General features: G+C 43.6%; 1 protein-coding gene across 1 annotated transcript; it reads right to left on the minus strand.

The window, feature by feature from the left end:
* Positions 1-2,479: 2,479 nt before the first annotated feature.
* Positions 2,480-4,474, minus strand: RAP2B (RAP2B, member of RAS oncogene family). The gene has a single exon (XM_059921852.1). The coding sequence runs from the start codon at positions 4,452-4,454 to the stop codon at positions 3,903-3,905; it is 552 nt and encodes a 183-aa protein (XP_059777835.1). The 5' UTR covers positions 4,455-4,474; the 3' UTR covers positions 2,480-3,902.
* Positions 4,475-16,868: the final 12,394 nt, after the last annotated feature.

Consider the following 16,868-nt stretch of genomic DNA (forward strand, 5'->3'; position numbering starts at 1 on the left):
ACTCACGGTGGTGATCTCCAAATTAAACCCTCATATTTTTAAGTAGGGGGCTTATTCTAGCTGTTGTGAAAAGTAAATAGATCCTTTGATGACAGTTAAGGTACAGGCATTTTGTATCTGTTTCTCAAGACCAGCTGCTACATACAGTGTTCTCTCACTTTCCCATCCCATCTGTGAGAAACACTGGAATAGAACTCAAAAGGAGGTGCAATAACATGCTGGCGAAAACAAAACTACCTGAATAATTTGAATCAATGGGGCATTTTAAGATTTCCACCTATAGGAAAGGTTAACAAATCAGGAAGCATAAAGCCTCATACACTGAAAGAATTCTAATCCTATATAGATCTGGTCCTAAAATGTGATTCAGTGGAGTCTATTTCAGCAGTTAAGAAGGTGGACATTGTTGTACCTAAGAACCATAACTCCCAAATACAAAAATATTAGACTTTCTGAGGATACCTTCAACTTTTCTGAGGCTATTACAAAAGGAGGACAAAAATAATCCTTTAAAATGACATAAAGCTTGGATGACTGTCAGGGACCAAAAGGAAAAGCTGTTAAAAACCAGCAGGGGTCAAGTTAAAAAGTTAACTTTTGCTCCCCAAGATAAAGGTTTCTTTTCCACCCAGTTTCTGTTTTGACAGGCGATTGCCTTACAACTAACTCCTCCCTCCCTCCCTCTCTCACTTCCTTTGACACTCTTAAGTCAGCCCAACTTTTCCAGGGAAACAAACGCTCTTATCTCTTCACACCATAATTCTAGAAGGAGTTCTTACTAGCCAAATAAACTGACATATTCTTAAAAACAATGTCTCTAATTTCTCTCAATTTCGTCAAGAAAATATTGGAGAAGGCTACAAGATTCAATACTATTTTCCTGCTCCAGGGGTACACACAAAGTTGCTTTCATTGAGAATCCAAAAAGCATTTATTTTACAGTATTCAGTAAAAGTATATTAAAATCTTCTGCCTTGCCATCCCAGACCTATAAAGAATTTAGTCATGTAAGTGACTAAATCCTGTGTGAAGATGATTAATGCACCCAGCAATCTATTTCACTTCCAATTTCCCGTTTTCAAAAATTCCCTGTCAGGAGTATATACATTTCTTAAGTTAGTTAGATACTTGCCAGCATTTTATGTCAAAAAGCTTCCAAAAAACCAAAACAAAACTATAAGAAACAGTCACTAAATGCCTTTTAAAGAGTCCTTTATATAGTACTTGATATATGTCTTCAGAATTTTCAACACTTTAGATCTACTGAATCAACTAAATTTACACAAATGCAAGAATGAATCTTTGCAAAGCCTAAGTTTGAATAGTTTCTCCTAATTTATATATTTAGCATATATACATTGCCTTCTAACTGAGTTTGATACTAAACTTAAGTGAGATCAAGAGTGAAAAAAACGGCCTTAGGACTAACCCAGGCAGAATTCCCTATTCCTCCTCCATGCTGGAATTCTGAGATGTCACCTGGGCAAAGGACACAACATTTTAAGGCAAGATATGTTAATACAGCTTTAAAAAAACCTATGGTCTGTAATTTATTTTGGCTTCCTCAACAGAATAAATCCCTTTGTCAAAAGACCCTTCAAAAGACTTCATCTACACTTCATGGATCTAAGATATATCAAGTGCTCTTGATATATATAGTTGTACACCTTCTTTTACTCTATGGAGATTATATTAGTAAAGCGGCCCTTAGGAAAAATAAAATACAAAATAAAAAGCTCACACTGCCTCCTGCTGTTAGAAGGAAAATTTCATGAGGTCAAAATGGTCCACAAACTGCACAGTGTAATGAGAGCAAGAGGCCTGTCTTAGTTTTTTCTTTTTCTCTTCTTTTTTAATCTAATGATCTATTTCCTAATCAAAGCCTCAAAAGGGTTGAGATACTGTCCACAACCCATACAAATGTACTGCAGAAAACACTACAAGGTATGACTTCAGAATTGAAAATCATCTTCCCCAAACATGCGTTCAACTGGATAGGTGTTTTAAACAAAACAAAACAAAACTAAAGAAGAAGAAAGGAAGAAAGAAAAAGAAAAAAAGAAAATTAAAAGCACTACCCTGTCTGACCAGGTGGATGGTTACTCTCCCAGATCTAAGGCAGTCTTAGCAGTTGGTTTCTCCCCTTCCTAGAGAAATAAACTGCTCCAAGTCAGCAGAACAGATTCAATATCCAGCTCATCTTATAGTCAGAGGGTTATCACCATACCCCAGGGCTTCCTAGACCTTGATGATTTTTTTCCATTATTTAAGGAGTTGGGAGTAATGTCACCCAAGTTGTCACTGAGACACTTCTCTCTTCAGAATTCGACAAACCACTCTTGAGGGCACCATGTACTGCCCCTGTCCACCTCAATCATGATACTGTATTAAATCACTGAATATGAAACACAGAAACACAAACAATAGTTTGGATTTGTTTCTTTAAAAATGATGTTTGTATTAAAAATCTTAAAATGAAGAGACAATGATTAAACGTGAGTCTGGAATTAGAAATTACAAATTGTTAGAATTCTCTCAGTACATCACAACAGTAAAATTTTGCTCTTTGCTTGTGGAGGAACACCCTATAACAGAAAACCAAATATTAAAAAAAAATTATATAAAAGGGGAGCTAAATACCTGAACACTGAAACAAAATGAAGCAAAAAATTTTAAAAAGGAAAAAAAAAAAAAAAAAAAAACCATTGCAAGACAAGTAAATTACATTTTAGAGGAAATAATAAAAGAAATTCACCAAACAACAGGCCCTATTGTCCTGGCTCCTTCAGGAAGATTACTGAAAGGAAACTGGGAAGTGGTTTGGGGGGAATAGCAGATTCTGGGATCTGGTGGGAAGTTCACAGGTTGGCACCGGCTGGAACAGCTGAGTTTTGAAGGCACTCTGCAGACACAGGGGTGCTGGGGGCCCTGAATCACATTTGTGAAGTCCTTGTACTGTATTTTAAAGAGCTAGTCATCAACACCATGTTACTGCCAACCAATGAGAACAAAAAAGCTAAATCTAAAAAACCAAACGAACAAACACACACACAACAGTACACACAAAAATGTGCAGATATGTAACATTTTTTTTCACAGCTGATTTAAAAAAAAAAAAATACTACCGTTCTCCCCCAGACTCCCCTTTGATACAGTAGGTAAACAAAATAGATTTTTTTTTTCCACAAATATCAGCAGACACTTTCTGGCACCCCACACTGTATTGGCATCAGTGTTAACAGTCCCAGTTCAGATGTGCAATACTTCAGATTGGATATACTGTAACAAGAATCCAACTTTGCATAGACATCCTCAGAATCGCAGTCACGGGGTTGCCCTTCCAAGCTGGCAGAAAAGGAACCCGATCTTAATTTCCAGCTACTCCTGGAAAACAAGGAAAAAACAAAAGTTTCTTCCTCTCATCCTGCTCCTTCATTTGGTTCTCCCGGACTTCCTTCCGTGTATTTAAAACTTGGAACTAGAAAAACGTTGTTGAAAAAAAAAAGAATTCCCCTTTTTTCACCTTCTCCCCATCCTCTTCCTCCCCCACCCCATTTTTTTTCCAGGCTGAAACTTTCGCTTGCCGGTGTCAAGCTGCCATACTGCGCCGCAACGGCTGCTTCAATGGGGAAATATGCGTCAACCAAAATCAATGAGAAACGTACATGCTGCAAAGAGCCACATTTCCACCGGGTCTCGGATGGTCATGACGGGACACCCCCTCGGACACGGGGCAGAGGCAAGGGACGCGGCCACGGCGGCCAGCCGGGCTCCCGGGACACCCCGGCTGATGCAAAGTCGTCTCCAATCTCAAAGCAAGAAGAGAAATCACATTTAGAAGAGTCGGGTGCGTTTGGCTTTTGTGCGCAGAGCGCGGCCGGCGCGCGGCAGCCGCGGGCGCCTCAGAGGATCACGCAGGCCGAGCAGCAGCCCTCGTCGCCGTTGGGCTGAGCCGCGTAGTTCATCTGCCTCACGATCTCGGCGAACAGCTCGTCCACCGAGGCTTTGTTTTTGGCCGATGTCTCCATGAAGGGGCAGCTCCACTCCTCGGCCAGGGCCTTGCCCTCGCCGAACGAAACCTCGCGCTCGCCCTCCAGGTCCACCTTGTTGCCCACCAGGATCATGGGCACGCGCTCGTACCGCTTCACGCGGATGATCTGGTCCCGCATGGGCTTGATGTCCTGGAAGCTCTGCTGGTTAACAAGGCTGTAGACGAGGATGAAGCCCTGGCCATTCTTGATATACAGGTCCCGCATGGACGCGAACTGCTCCGTGCCCGCCGTGTCCAGAATCTCCAGCACCGACGGCGACGAGTCCACCTCAATCTCTTTGCGGTAGAAGTCCTCGATGGTGGGGTCGTACTTCTCGATGAAGGAGCCGGTCACGAACTGCACGGTGAGCGCGGACTTGCCCACGCCGCCCGAGCCCAGCACCACCACTTTGTACTCTCTCATGGCTCCGTCGGCGCTCTTGCCGCGCCTGCCGCGGCCCCGTCGGGGCTGCACGCCGGAGGAAGGCTGGGCTTGGCGGCTGGACTTCTCCCCGTCCTCAGCTCCGCAGGAAAAACTAAGGAGAGGACGGCAGAGGAGCGCAGGGCGCGGAAATCACCAAGCGGGGACCGGGGACCGACCGGCGGCGGCGGCAGCGCGTCCCTGCGGCGCGGGTCCGGGGCCCCGCAGCAGCCCACGGCGGCAGCGGCAGCTTGGGCGGCGGAACGGGAGGACAATGCCGGCAGCCGGTGCGAGGCAAGGACTGCAGCTTCTCGCCGCGGCAGCCCAGGAAGGCGAGAAGGCGGCGGCGGCGGCGGGCTGCGGAGGCGGCTGCTAATTGCGCGCCGGGCCGGGACGCGGGTGGCATGAGTCCCCGCAGATCGTGCGCCCACCGCCGCGGCCCATCTAGCTCTCTCCCGCAGCCTCCGCGGGGCGAGGGCTTCCTACTCGCCGCGCGCAGCCCAGCTCTCCCCGCCCCAGCGAGCATGCCCAGTGCGCCGCCGCCGGCCGCGCCCGCCGGATCCCACGCTCCTGGTTTTCCGGGGGGCCGGGCGGGGGTGGGGCTGTGGGTGGGGCTCGAGATTTGATTCAGGGCTAGCGGATTCGCGATAGGCGATAGTCTAGGAGCTGGAGAAGAAATGTGTGTGTGTGGTGGGGAAGGTGTGTGTGTGTGTGGGTGTTAAGAGACCGGCTGGGAGGACGAAGACCGCCTTCTTTCGCGGCTTTGGGGTTAGTGCATAGGGGCCCCGGCTCTGCGAGAAGCGAGTGGGCGCGGCGGGCCACCCCGGGGTTGGGGTGGGCTAGCCTCTTGCCGCCTTCCTTTATCCAAAGCTCGTGGACTCCACTCCCCGGCCTGCAGGCTGGTGTGCGTCCCGGAACCGAGACCCAAAAGACATTTGGGGGTATGATTGGCTGGCGGAGCATCTTCCCCAACTCAAGGCGCGGCCCTTTGTACCCGGCCTTCTCTGGCCGACTCTTCTCGTACTTCATCCCTCGGACAAAGAAAAGAGGAACACTGGGTCTGAAACCCTGTCCCCACGAGGGAAGGTGCAGCCTCTTGTGACCACAGCGGTCTCCAGGCTGGGACTCGGCGGGCCCCACCCACCTCCCCACTCGGCTGGGGCCAAAACCCGGAGAGCGGATCACAGCCCGATCCAGAGGCAGCGGCGGCGCCCGCAGCTAGTCAGGGCATGCTCAGTGGGCAGAGCAGGTTTTGGGGCCTGGAAGTAGGAAGCTTGTGCACCACACCCCCACAATCCAGCTCAGATTACCTCTCCCAGACTCAGGACCCATTGGCCCCGGGGCGCAAATCTCACACCCTCGAGTGTTCTCCCATTGGCTACTGCCAAGGTTTTATCAGTTTGGGCTGCTTCATTGGCTAAAAAGTAGCCTCCGCTCGTGATTGGTTATTTATAGAGATTGAGTTGAGAGGCGGAGGCACAGCTGTTCTTTCTCTGCTGCTCCCCCGCCCCCTTCCTCCCACTTCCCCAAGCTAGTCGTTTCGAAGCTGAGTGAAAAAATAAGGAATTTAGGCGGAGAGCTCAGAGCTAAATATAGTCCTTTGTTGGTGTTTTCAAGAGAGTCTGACTTTTTGGTGCCCAGTCACGACTGTCCGTTAAAGGGAGCTGGTTACAGTTCTTGGTCCTCAAGAAACAACAAAGTTTGCAAGGTTTTTTTTTTAGGGAGGGGGAGGGGCTAGGATGTGGAAATGAGCCACTGAATTCAGCTCACCCGGTGGGGTGGGGGAATGCCCAGGCTTGCCTTTAGAAAACGTCTTTGCTTTGGGGCGGGCATTCGCTAGACTGGACTCGGCTCGCACTCACGGGAGGTACCACGGAGATGCCTTGACTTGTTCCGGGTCTCTCTCCTTCCTCGCGAAGGAGAAATGTCAAGACCTGTCAAAAGACTAAGCGATACTAGCGTGAGCCCCAGGGCGAAGGGGTGGGAGGGGACCGAGCTGCTTCAATCCTGGCTCCATATCCTGTCGACGCCACTTCCCACTGGTTTAACCGTCCGCACTGGAGGGATAAATCAAGCAGTGTGCTAACGCTTGGTTTCACTGCCTTAGTCCTGCCGTGACTCAGGGCTACGTTTGCCAGTTAACCTTCTCCGAACCCCTTGCCGTAGCTTGTAGTATGCGCGGCTGCAGCGTGAAGTCTTGGCCAAGGGACCCGGCGGGTCTTGGGCAGCAGCCAACGCTTTGGGTGGGGTAGGTGGAGCCCATTCCTGCGCCTGGCCCCGCTATTTAGTGGAGAGAGGGGTTATCAGAGTGCTTGGCTATAGTTATGCTTATATAATTCTCCAGAAACCTTTCAAGGCAAATTCACCTAATATGGATGGAGAGAACCTCACATTTACCCAGCATTTAATGTGTTAGGCGTTTTACATGTGCTATTTACCCCTCGTAAAAATAATTATTATACCTATTTTAAGGATGAGGAAACTGAGGCCCTAAGATGTTCAGTAACTGGCGTAAGATTTCTCAGCTAATGTGTGGCCACGCTAGGATCCCGACTCAGGTGTTTGGCTGCAGAACCTGGTCTTGTAACCATTAGGCAATACTACCTTCTCACAAGAAAGTTCCCAGATTTTACTCTTTCTTAGGTTGAATCTTGAGGTAGTATGATCAGACAGGCTCTTAAACCCAAGCAAGAGGGACCTCTGCCCACCCTCTGATTCTCTTCTGACAGTGCCCCTTCCTTCAGGGTCAAGGAGCTTGAACCCTCTTCCAGACCATGCCCCCAGTAGTCAGAATTCTGGAATCCTCTACCCAGACAGTACCAAACCCTCTTCTAGGATCTGCTTGGACCTCTGAACTCACCCCTGTGTGCAGGAATGGGTCTCTGTTGGAGTGTGGACCTATGGGCTGAGGTGTGCCCTCCCAGGCACTTTGGGCCCCGCCTAAGTGCAGGAAGAGGGGTCCCTTCTAGTCAGCTTTCCCTTCCCTGCCACTTCCAGCCTGGCCCTTGGAGGAGTCCAAGAATTTGTGATTCACACCTGACCATCCAGGTCTTGCAAAGAAGTATCTGTCAAGGTGGGAGGATAGATCATATTTTTACAGTGTGTTATCTTGATTTGTAACTGAAATACTTAAGAGTAATGCTATGTGTGCCTCTATCTGTCCTCCTGCCCACAAATGTTAGGTGTGGTTATGAGTATGATATAGTAGAAAATGCTTTTTCCTTATAGGCCAGGTGTCTAATCTCAAGTATTGGATATCAATTATTATCTGAGACCTTGGGCAAGCCCCTCAGGTGCTCCTGACCTTAGTTTCCCTATCTATAAAGTGATGATAATAAAATTTGCCCCACCCACCTAGCTACCTGAGGAACCTTGGAGAGAATCTGATGACCAAACCCTTTATTTTACATCAGAGCCAGTGATTAGAATTAGAACCCCGGTGTCCTGGATGCCCTTTGCATGGTGCCAGCCTACGCTCAGAGAAAATAATTAACAGATAATGGATGGAAACATGCTTTTAAAGCTGCAGCGCCCCATAAATTCATGACAGTCACAACCCAGGTGTCTTGACAGCCCTATCTAAAAGAGACCACCCTCAGGACTACGGATAGCCATGCAGATGGGTATTTTTGAATCTTGGTGGCCTCTCTGGTACCAAAGAGCTGCCACACTTTGAATACTTTCTATTAGGGATTCTTTGATAGCAATTTTTATTACACTCAGATGGTCTCCCTCAGAAAGACTTCCACTGGGCCTCTGGGATTCAAAATGAAGTAATGAATGAAATTGCTGATGCACAAATTTTTAAAGTTGATCACTTCTTCTGGTGAAATTTGTTAGGAGTCTTTATGTACCTCACTTATGGTATGAATCATAATCCTGAAGCATATCCAATTATCTTGTACCATAATTATTTACATATCTGTACCTTGTCATCCTAAGCACCGTGTGAATTCCTTGTGGTCAGGGCCCATACCTGGCTTATCTTTGGAGCCACCTCTGTCCCTCATAACACCTAGTAAGAGTGCCTACATAGGAGTACCTCAATTAATTATTTCTGGGTATATGAATGACATTTTATCCCTTTTCCAAACTCTCTTTGTGGTAAAAGATATATTTATTTTTGGAGAGACATAACATTTCCTGGATCCTTAGAAAAATGTATAAAATGTTTCAGACTCCTTGAGTCTAAAAGATGCTGGGGTGATAAAGTCTACACTTGTATGGATGGAAACACTAAGTCAGTGCTGTCTGGGGGAAAAAATACCAGAGCACCCCGTGGATAAACCCTTTCTCTGAAGAAGACTTCAGACAAACATTTTTGCAGATGACATACAAAAGGCATTTCTAGAAAATAATCTGAAGTAAAAGCTAACAAGGACTGCTTAATCTTTCGTATTGACCGTTACATAAACAATGGTCCCTGACAGTGCCCCTTTGCTTACACAGTGAGCTTTGCTTACACAGTGAGCTTCTGTGACACTGGTTTTGGGCCTTCAAAGAATTAGAGGGTTTGCTAGAACATGAATCTTTTAAGTCTTCCAGTAAATAAGTGCCCATCTGTCCTCTTCATTTATACAAAGTAGAGGTTTATTTCATCATGTTCATAGTTTTAGCTGGTTTGATCTATAGATAAACAAATAATTCTAAAAAAATTATTCTAATTTTGCAAATATCAAGGGTAAGTTGAGAGTGACCATGTATCATTATTTTAAAGGGAAGCTGGTGTAAGACTAAGTGTGCCTTGCAGAGTTCTCAGTAAATATTTAAGTGCCTGAACACGTTATAACATAACCAGGTATCCACTAGTAGGCTTAGGATGTTTTATCAGTGGTCTTTAAAAAATAATCTCCAGTAATGCCCCTAAACATATTTCATCAGTCAGCCAAACCATCATCATTTCATACTCTTCATATTGCACTTTGGGCAGCCACCTTGTAAGAACAATGGCTTGTACTACCTATAATGAGATTTTGTATCTTTATACCTTAAAAATGTCCTAAAATCCTAGCATGGTAACTAAAGAGAGACAAAGGTGTGCCTAGTTTCCATAATTTCATTGTCTGCCCCTTATCACGTGTACTCTGATTGGTTCCTTTCTCCTTTTAAAATTATTTTTCAAAGGAAAATGTAGGAGAGTCTTAAATTTCAAATTAAATAACCTCTTAAAATCAGTCAAGCTTTTTACTAACTTTTTGATAGGCCCAAATAAAGAACCAGAAGAATCAAAATAGCTATTCTCAAGGCTATCAGATTAGTATTGAATAGTGATCTCAATATATACATTAATGTACTGTGTTATTTTTGATAATAAAAACCACTCATATCTCCATAAAGATGTTACCCTGGGCTGAAGTGTCACACACACGTAGGCAACTACGTCACAACTACTCAGTGGATTTGAGTTCTATCATAAATTCTTACAAATGGTTTGGCCTATTTTCATTCTTTTACCTGATTTTTTAAAAAGAAGAAAAATAAGTCTCTTCTAAGATAAACAGCCTGACCTTCTGTATAAGATCTCATATTTGCCTGAGACCCTGATCTGTAGAGAAAGAACACAACTGGCTTAGAGCACCACTTTTATGTGATGAATGTATTCTCACTCAAGGGAAATTTTAAAGAGATTTCACTGATCCTGTTTTTCGTAGTTGAAGGCACAATTACACATCTTAGTCTGTTTAAGATTTGTCTCCTCAGACCCTCTGTTCCAGAGAAACAAATATATATATAGAGCAAGAATGGGAGAAATGTCTGAGCTCCATTAAAAAGAACTTTCCTCTCATAAAATTGTCATTATATGCAGATGATATGATACTATATATAGAAAACCCTGAAGACTCCACACAAAAACTGCTAGAACTGATAAATGAATTCAGCAAGGTAGCAGGATACAAGATTAACATAAAGAAAGCAGTTGCGTTTCTCTGCACCAACAATGACATATCAGAAATGAAATGAAAAAAAAATACCTTTTAAAATCACACCCAAAAAAAACATTAATAAAGGAAACAGAAAATGATTCAAACAAATGGAAAAATATCCCATGCTCTTGGATTGGAAGAATTAATATTATTAAAATAGCGATACTACTCAAAGCACTCTACAGATTTAATGTGATCCCTATCAAATTACCCATGACATTTTTCACAGAACTAGAACAAATAATCCTAATTCATATGGAACCACAAAAGACCCAGAATTGCCAAAGCTATCCTGAAGAAAAAGGACAAAGCAGGAAGCATAACCCTCCCGGACTTCAGACAATACTACAAAGTTACAGTAATCAAAACAGAGTGGTACTGGCACAAAAACAGACATATGTATCAATGGAACAGAATAGAGAGCCCAGAAATAAACCCATATGGTCAATTAATCTTCGCCAAAGGAGGCAAGAATATACAATGGAAAAAAGAAAGTCTCTTCAGCAAGTGGTGTTGGGAAAGTTGGACAGCTGCATGTAAATCAATGAAGTTAGAACACACCCTCTCACCATACACAAAAATAAACTCAAAATAGCTTAAAGACTTAAGTTATGACACCATAAAACTCCTAGAAGAGATCACAGGCAAAACATTCTCGGGTATAAATCATACCAATGTTTTCTTAGGTCAGTCTCCCAAGGCAATAGAAATAAAAACAAAAATAAACAAATGGGACCTAATCAAACTTACAAGCTTTTGCACAGCAAAGGAAACCATAAACAAAATGAAAAGACAGCCTAGAGAATGAGAGAAAATATTTGCAAATGATGTGACTGACAAGGGCTTAATTTCCAAAATATACAAACAGCTCATACAACTCAACAACAAAAAAACAAACAACGCAATCAAAAAAATGGGCAGAAGACCTAAACAGACATTTTTCCAAAGAAGACATACAGATGGCCAATAGGCACAAGAAAGATGCTCAACATCACTAATTATCAGAGAAATGCAAATCAAAACTACAGTGAGGTACCACCTCACTTGGGTCAGAATGGCCATCATTAAAAAGTCTACAAATAACAAATGCTGGAGAGGGTGTGGAGAAAAGGGAACTCTCCTACACTGTTCGTGGGAATGTAAGTTGGTGCAGCCACTGTGGAAAACAGTATGAAGGTTCCTCAGAAAACCAAAAATAGAATTATCATATGATCCAGCAATCCCATTCCCCAGCATATATCCAGTCAAAACTACAATTCAAAAAGATACATGGCCCTTCCCCTGGGAGCAAAGACTGCCACCATGTCCTGCCTGCCCTGTGCCACACAGAGTGGGCTGTTGCTCCAGGACCTTACTTCACATGTGGGGTGCAGGTTTGATCCCTGGTCCTGGAGCTAAGATCCCACATGCCTTGCGGCCAAAAAACCAAAACATAAAAGAGAAGCAGAGGTGGAGGCAAGATGGTGTACTAGGAGGACGTAGAATTTGCGTCTCCTCACAACTAGGGCACCTACCAGCACCAGTGGGGGACCACAGACACCTAAGGGGACAGGAAGAACCCCGAGAAACCAGGTAGGATGTGGGGTGTGGGGGGAGTGAAGGGGGAGGAGAAGTGGAGGCGGGATGGGACTGGCACCCCGAGGGGTGGCTGGGGGACGGGGAGGGGAAGGACGCCTGAAGGGGGAAATTGGGGAACCACTGGGAGGGCAGAGGATCAAAAGGGAGTGCGGCCAGGTTTCCCCTGCCCACATGGGCCCCCGGGAACCTGCTGAGATCCCTGGCCTGATCCTCTGCCCACCTAGGCCCCCTCCAGCTGCATGGGTCCTGAGGGAGTGGGAGGGAGGGAAGGGAGAGCAAAAGTAAAGGCTGGACCTCTGAGATCAGCACCCATGAGGGGTGGCTGGGGGAGGGGAGGAGTTCGTACACCCAGGGGGACCCACCCATGGTTAGGGGTCCAGCGGCAATGGGGGAGACCCTGGGGGAGATGGTGGGGGAGGGACATGGAGGAATGGAAGGGAATGGGGCCAGTGCTTTCCCTGTCCACATAGGCACCCGGAAGCCTGTTGGGCTCCTGGGCCTAATCCTCTGCCCTTGGAGACTCCCTCCCGCCGTGCAGAGCCCAAGCCCCACCCCTACATCCCCACCCAGCACCCTACCTCTACACTCGGAGACCCCCTCCAACAATCTGGGCCTAAACCCCACCCACACACCCTCACTCAGGGCGATACCTGCAAACTCCGGAACTCCACACACCAGAGGCCCTCCTTCTGGCGTGCTGCCACTCCCCTTCTGCGAAGGTCCTAAGCAGAGGCTCTGCCCCACGCTTGAACATTGCCCTGCCTAGGCCCCGCCCAATGCCCAAACATCCCCCCCCCACCCGCCTAGGTCCCATGCCACCCTAAGCCCCGCCCCTGCCGAAGTTTCAACCCTGCCTTTTCCTAATCTTCTATTTTTCTAATTTTATTTTATTCTTTATACTTTGTTATTGTTCTCTCCTTTTGGCTTGTTCCCCCCCCACCCTTTATTTCCTTTTTTCTGTTGTGGTTTTATTTTACCTTGTTGCAGTTGTTTCTATTATAGTTTTATTTTCCCTAATATAATTTTTATCTTTCCAGTTTTATATTGCTTTTTATTATTACTCCTTTTTTCCCTTCTTTCTTCCTTTTTTTTTTTTTTTCTTTCTTTTTCACCATGCCACGAAACTTGTGGGATCTTGGTTCCCAGGCTGGAGGATGGGCCCGAGCTCCTGTGGCGGAAGCTCCGAGTCCAAACCTCTAGACTAACAGAGAATATCAGACCCCAGGGAATATCAATCAGAGTGAGGTCTCCCAGAGGTCATCTCAGCACCAAGACCCAGCTCTATCCAACTGCCTGAAAACTCCATTGCTGGACGTCTCAGGCCACACAACCAGCAAGACAGGAATACAGCACCATCCATCAAAACAAAAATGAAACGACAAAAAAATATGTTACAGATGAAGGAGCAAGGTAAAAACCTACAAGACCAAATAAATGAAAACGAAATAGGCAACCTACCTGAAAAAGAATTCAGAGTAATGATAGTAAAGATGATCCAAAATCTTGGAAACAGAATGGAGAAAATACAAGAAACATTTAACAAGGATCTAGAAGAAATAAAGAGCAAACAGTGATGAACAACAGAATTACTGAAATTAAAAATACTCTAGAAGGAATCAGTAACAGAATAACTGAGGCAGAAGAACGGATAAGTGAGCTGGAAGATAAAATGGTGGAAATAACTGCCAGGGAGCAGAATGAAGAAAAAAGAATGAAAAGAATTGAGGACAGTCTCAGAGACATCTGGGACAACATTAAATGCACCAACATTTGATTTATAGGGGTCCCAGAAGAAGAGAAAAAGGGTCTGAAGAAATATTTGAAAAGATTATAGTCAAAAACTTCCCTAACATGGGAAAGGAAATAGTCAATCAAGTCCAGGAGGCACAGAGAGTACCATACAGGATAAACGCAAAGAGAAACATGCCGATGCATATTAATCAAACTATCAAAAATTAAATACAAGAAAAAATATTAAAAGCAGCAAGGGAAAAGCAACAAATAACATACAAGGGAATCCCTGTAAGGTTAACAGCTGATTTTTCAGCAGAAACTCTGCAACCAGAAGGGAGTGGCAGGACATATTTAAAGTGATGAAAGGGGAAAACCTACAACCAAGATTATTCTACCCAACAAGGATCTCATTCAGATTCGATGGAGAAATTAAAACCTTTACAGATAAGTAAAAGTTAAGAGAATTCAGCACCACCAAACCAGCTTTACAACAAATGCTTAAGGAACTTCTCGAGGCAGGAAACACAAGAGAAGGAAAAGGCCAACAAAAACAAACCCAAAACAATTACAAAATTGGTAATAGGAAAATACATATCGATAATTACCTTAAATGTAACAAATGCTCCAACCAAAAGACACAGACAGGATGAATGGATACAAAAACAAGACCCATACATATGCTGTCTACAAGAGACCCACTTCAGACCTAGGGACACATACAGACCGAAAGTGAGGGGATGGAAAAGATATTCCATGCAAACGGAAATCAAAAGAAAGCTGGAGTAGCAATTCTCATATCAGACAAAACAGAATTTAAAATAAAGACTATTACAAGAGACAAAGAAGGACACTACATAATGATCAAGGGATCAATCCAAGAAGAAGATATAACAGTTGTAAATATTTATGGACCCAACACAGGAGCACCTCAATACATAAGGCAAATGCTAATAGCCATAAAAGGGGAAATCAACAGTAACACGATAATAGTATGGGAGTTTATCACCCCACTTTCACCAATGGACAGATCATCCAAAATGAAAATAAATAAGGAAACACAAGCTTTAAATGACACATTAAACAAGATGTACTTAATTGATATTTACAGGACGTTCCATCCAAAAACAACAGAATACACTTTCTTCTCAAGTGCCCATGGATCATTCTCCAGGATAGACCATACCTTGGGTCACCAATCAAGCCCTGGTAAATTTAAGAAAATTGAAATCATATCAAGTATCTTTTCTGACTACAATGCTATGAGACTAGGTATCAATTACAGGAAAAAACTGTAGAAAAAACAGACACATGGAGAGTAAACGATACACTACTAAATAAAGAGATCACTGAAGAAATCCAAGAGGAAATCAAAAAATACCTAGAAAAAAACGACAATGAAAACACAACGACCCAAAACCTATGGGACGCAGCAAAAGCAGTTCTAAGAGGGAAGTTTATAGCAATACAACCCTACCTCAAGAAACAAGAAACATCTCAAATAAACAACGTAACCTTACACCCAAAGCAACTAGAGAAAGAAGAACAAAAAACCCCCAAAGTTAGCAGAAGGAAAGAAATCATAAAGATCAGATCAGAAATAAATGAAAAAGAAATGAAGGAAACGACAGCAAAGATCAATAAAACTAAAAGCTGGTTCTTTGAGAAGATAAACAAAATTGATAAGCCATTAGCCAGACTCATTGAGAAAAAAAGGGAGATGACTCAAACCAACAGAATTAGAAATGAAAAAGGAGAAGTAACAAGTGACACTGCAGAAGTACAAAGGATCATGAGAGATTACTACAAGCAACTATATGCCAATAAAATGGACAACCTGGAAGAAATGGACAAATTCTTAGAAAAGCACAATGTTCCGAGACTGAACCAGGAAGAAATAGAAAATATGAACAGACTTATCACAAGCACTGAAATTGAAACTGTGATTAAAAATCTTCCAACAAACAAAAGCCCAGGACCAAATGGCTTCACAGGCGAATTCTATCAAACATTTAGAAAAGAGCTAACACCTATCCTTCTCAAACTCTTCCAAAATATAGCAGAGGGAGGAACACTCCCAAACTCACTCTACGAGGCCACCATCACCCTGATACCAAAACCAGATAAAGATGTCACACAAAAAGAAAACTACAGGCCAATAACTCTGATGAACATAGATGCAAAAATCCTCAACAAAATACTAGCAAAGAGAATCCAACAGCACATTAAAAGGATCATACACCATGATCAAGTGGGGTTTATCCCAGGAATGCAAGGATTCTTCAATATAAGCCAATCAATCAATGTGATACATCATATTAACAAACTGAAGGAGAAAAACTATATGATCATCTCAATAGATGCAGAAAAAGCTTTTGACCAAATTCAACACCCATTTATGATAAAAGCTCTCCAGAAAGTAGGCATAGAGGGAACCTACCTCAACATAATAAAGGCCATATATGACAAACCCACAGCCAACATCATTCTCAATGGTGAAAAACTGAAACCATTTCTTCTAAGATCAGGAACAAGACATGGTTGCCCACTCTCACCGCTATTATTCAACATAGTTTTGGAAGTTTTAGCCACAGCAATCAGAGAATTAAAAGAAATAAAAGGAATCCAAATCGGAAAAGAAGAAGTAAAGCTGCCAGTGTGTGCAGATGACATACCATACATAGAGAATCCTAAAGATGCTACCAGAAAACTCCTAGAGCTAATCAATGAATTTGGTAGAGTAGTAGGATAGAGAATCCTAAAGATGCTACCAGAAAACTACTAGAGCTAATCAATGAATATGGTAGAGTAGTAGGATACAAAATTAATGCATAGATATCTCTTGCATTCCTATACACTAATGATGAAAAATCTGAAAGAGAAATTAAGAAAATACTCCCATTTACCACTGCAACAAAAAGAATAAAATACCTGGGAATAAACCTACCTAAGGAGACAAAAGACCTGTATGCAGAAAACTATAAGACACTGATGAAAGAAATTAAAGATGATACATAGAGATGGAGAGACATACCATGTTCTTGGATTGGAAGAAGCAACATTGTGAAAATGACTATACTACCCAAAACAATCTACAGATTCAGTGCAATCCCTATCCAAGTACCAATGGCATTTTTCACAGAACTAGAACAAAAAATTGCCCAATTTGTATGGAAACACAAAG

Source organism: Balaenoptera ricei, chromosome 4, assembly GCF_028023285.1.
Source record: "Balaenoptera ricei isolate mBalRic1 chromosome 4, mBalRic1.hap2, whole genome shotgun sequence".
NCBI lineage: Eukaryota > Metazoa > Chordata > Mammalia > Artiodactyla > Balaenopteridae > Balaenoptera > Balaenoptera ricei.

What these genes read in the sequence shown, in the direction of transcription:
- RAP2B (XM_059921852.1), bottom strand. Translation starts at nt 4,454, where the DNA reads ATGAGAGAGTACAAAGTGGTGGTGCTGGGCTCGGGCGGCGTGGGCAAG.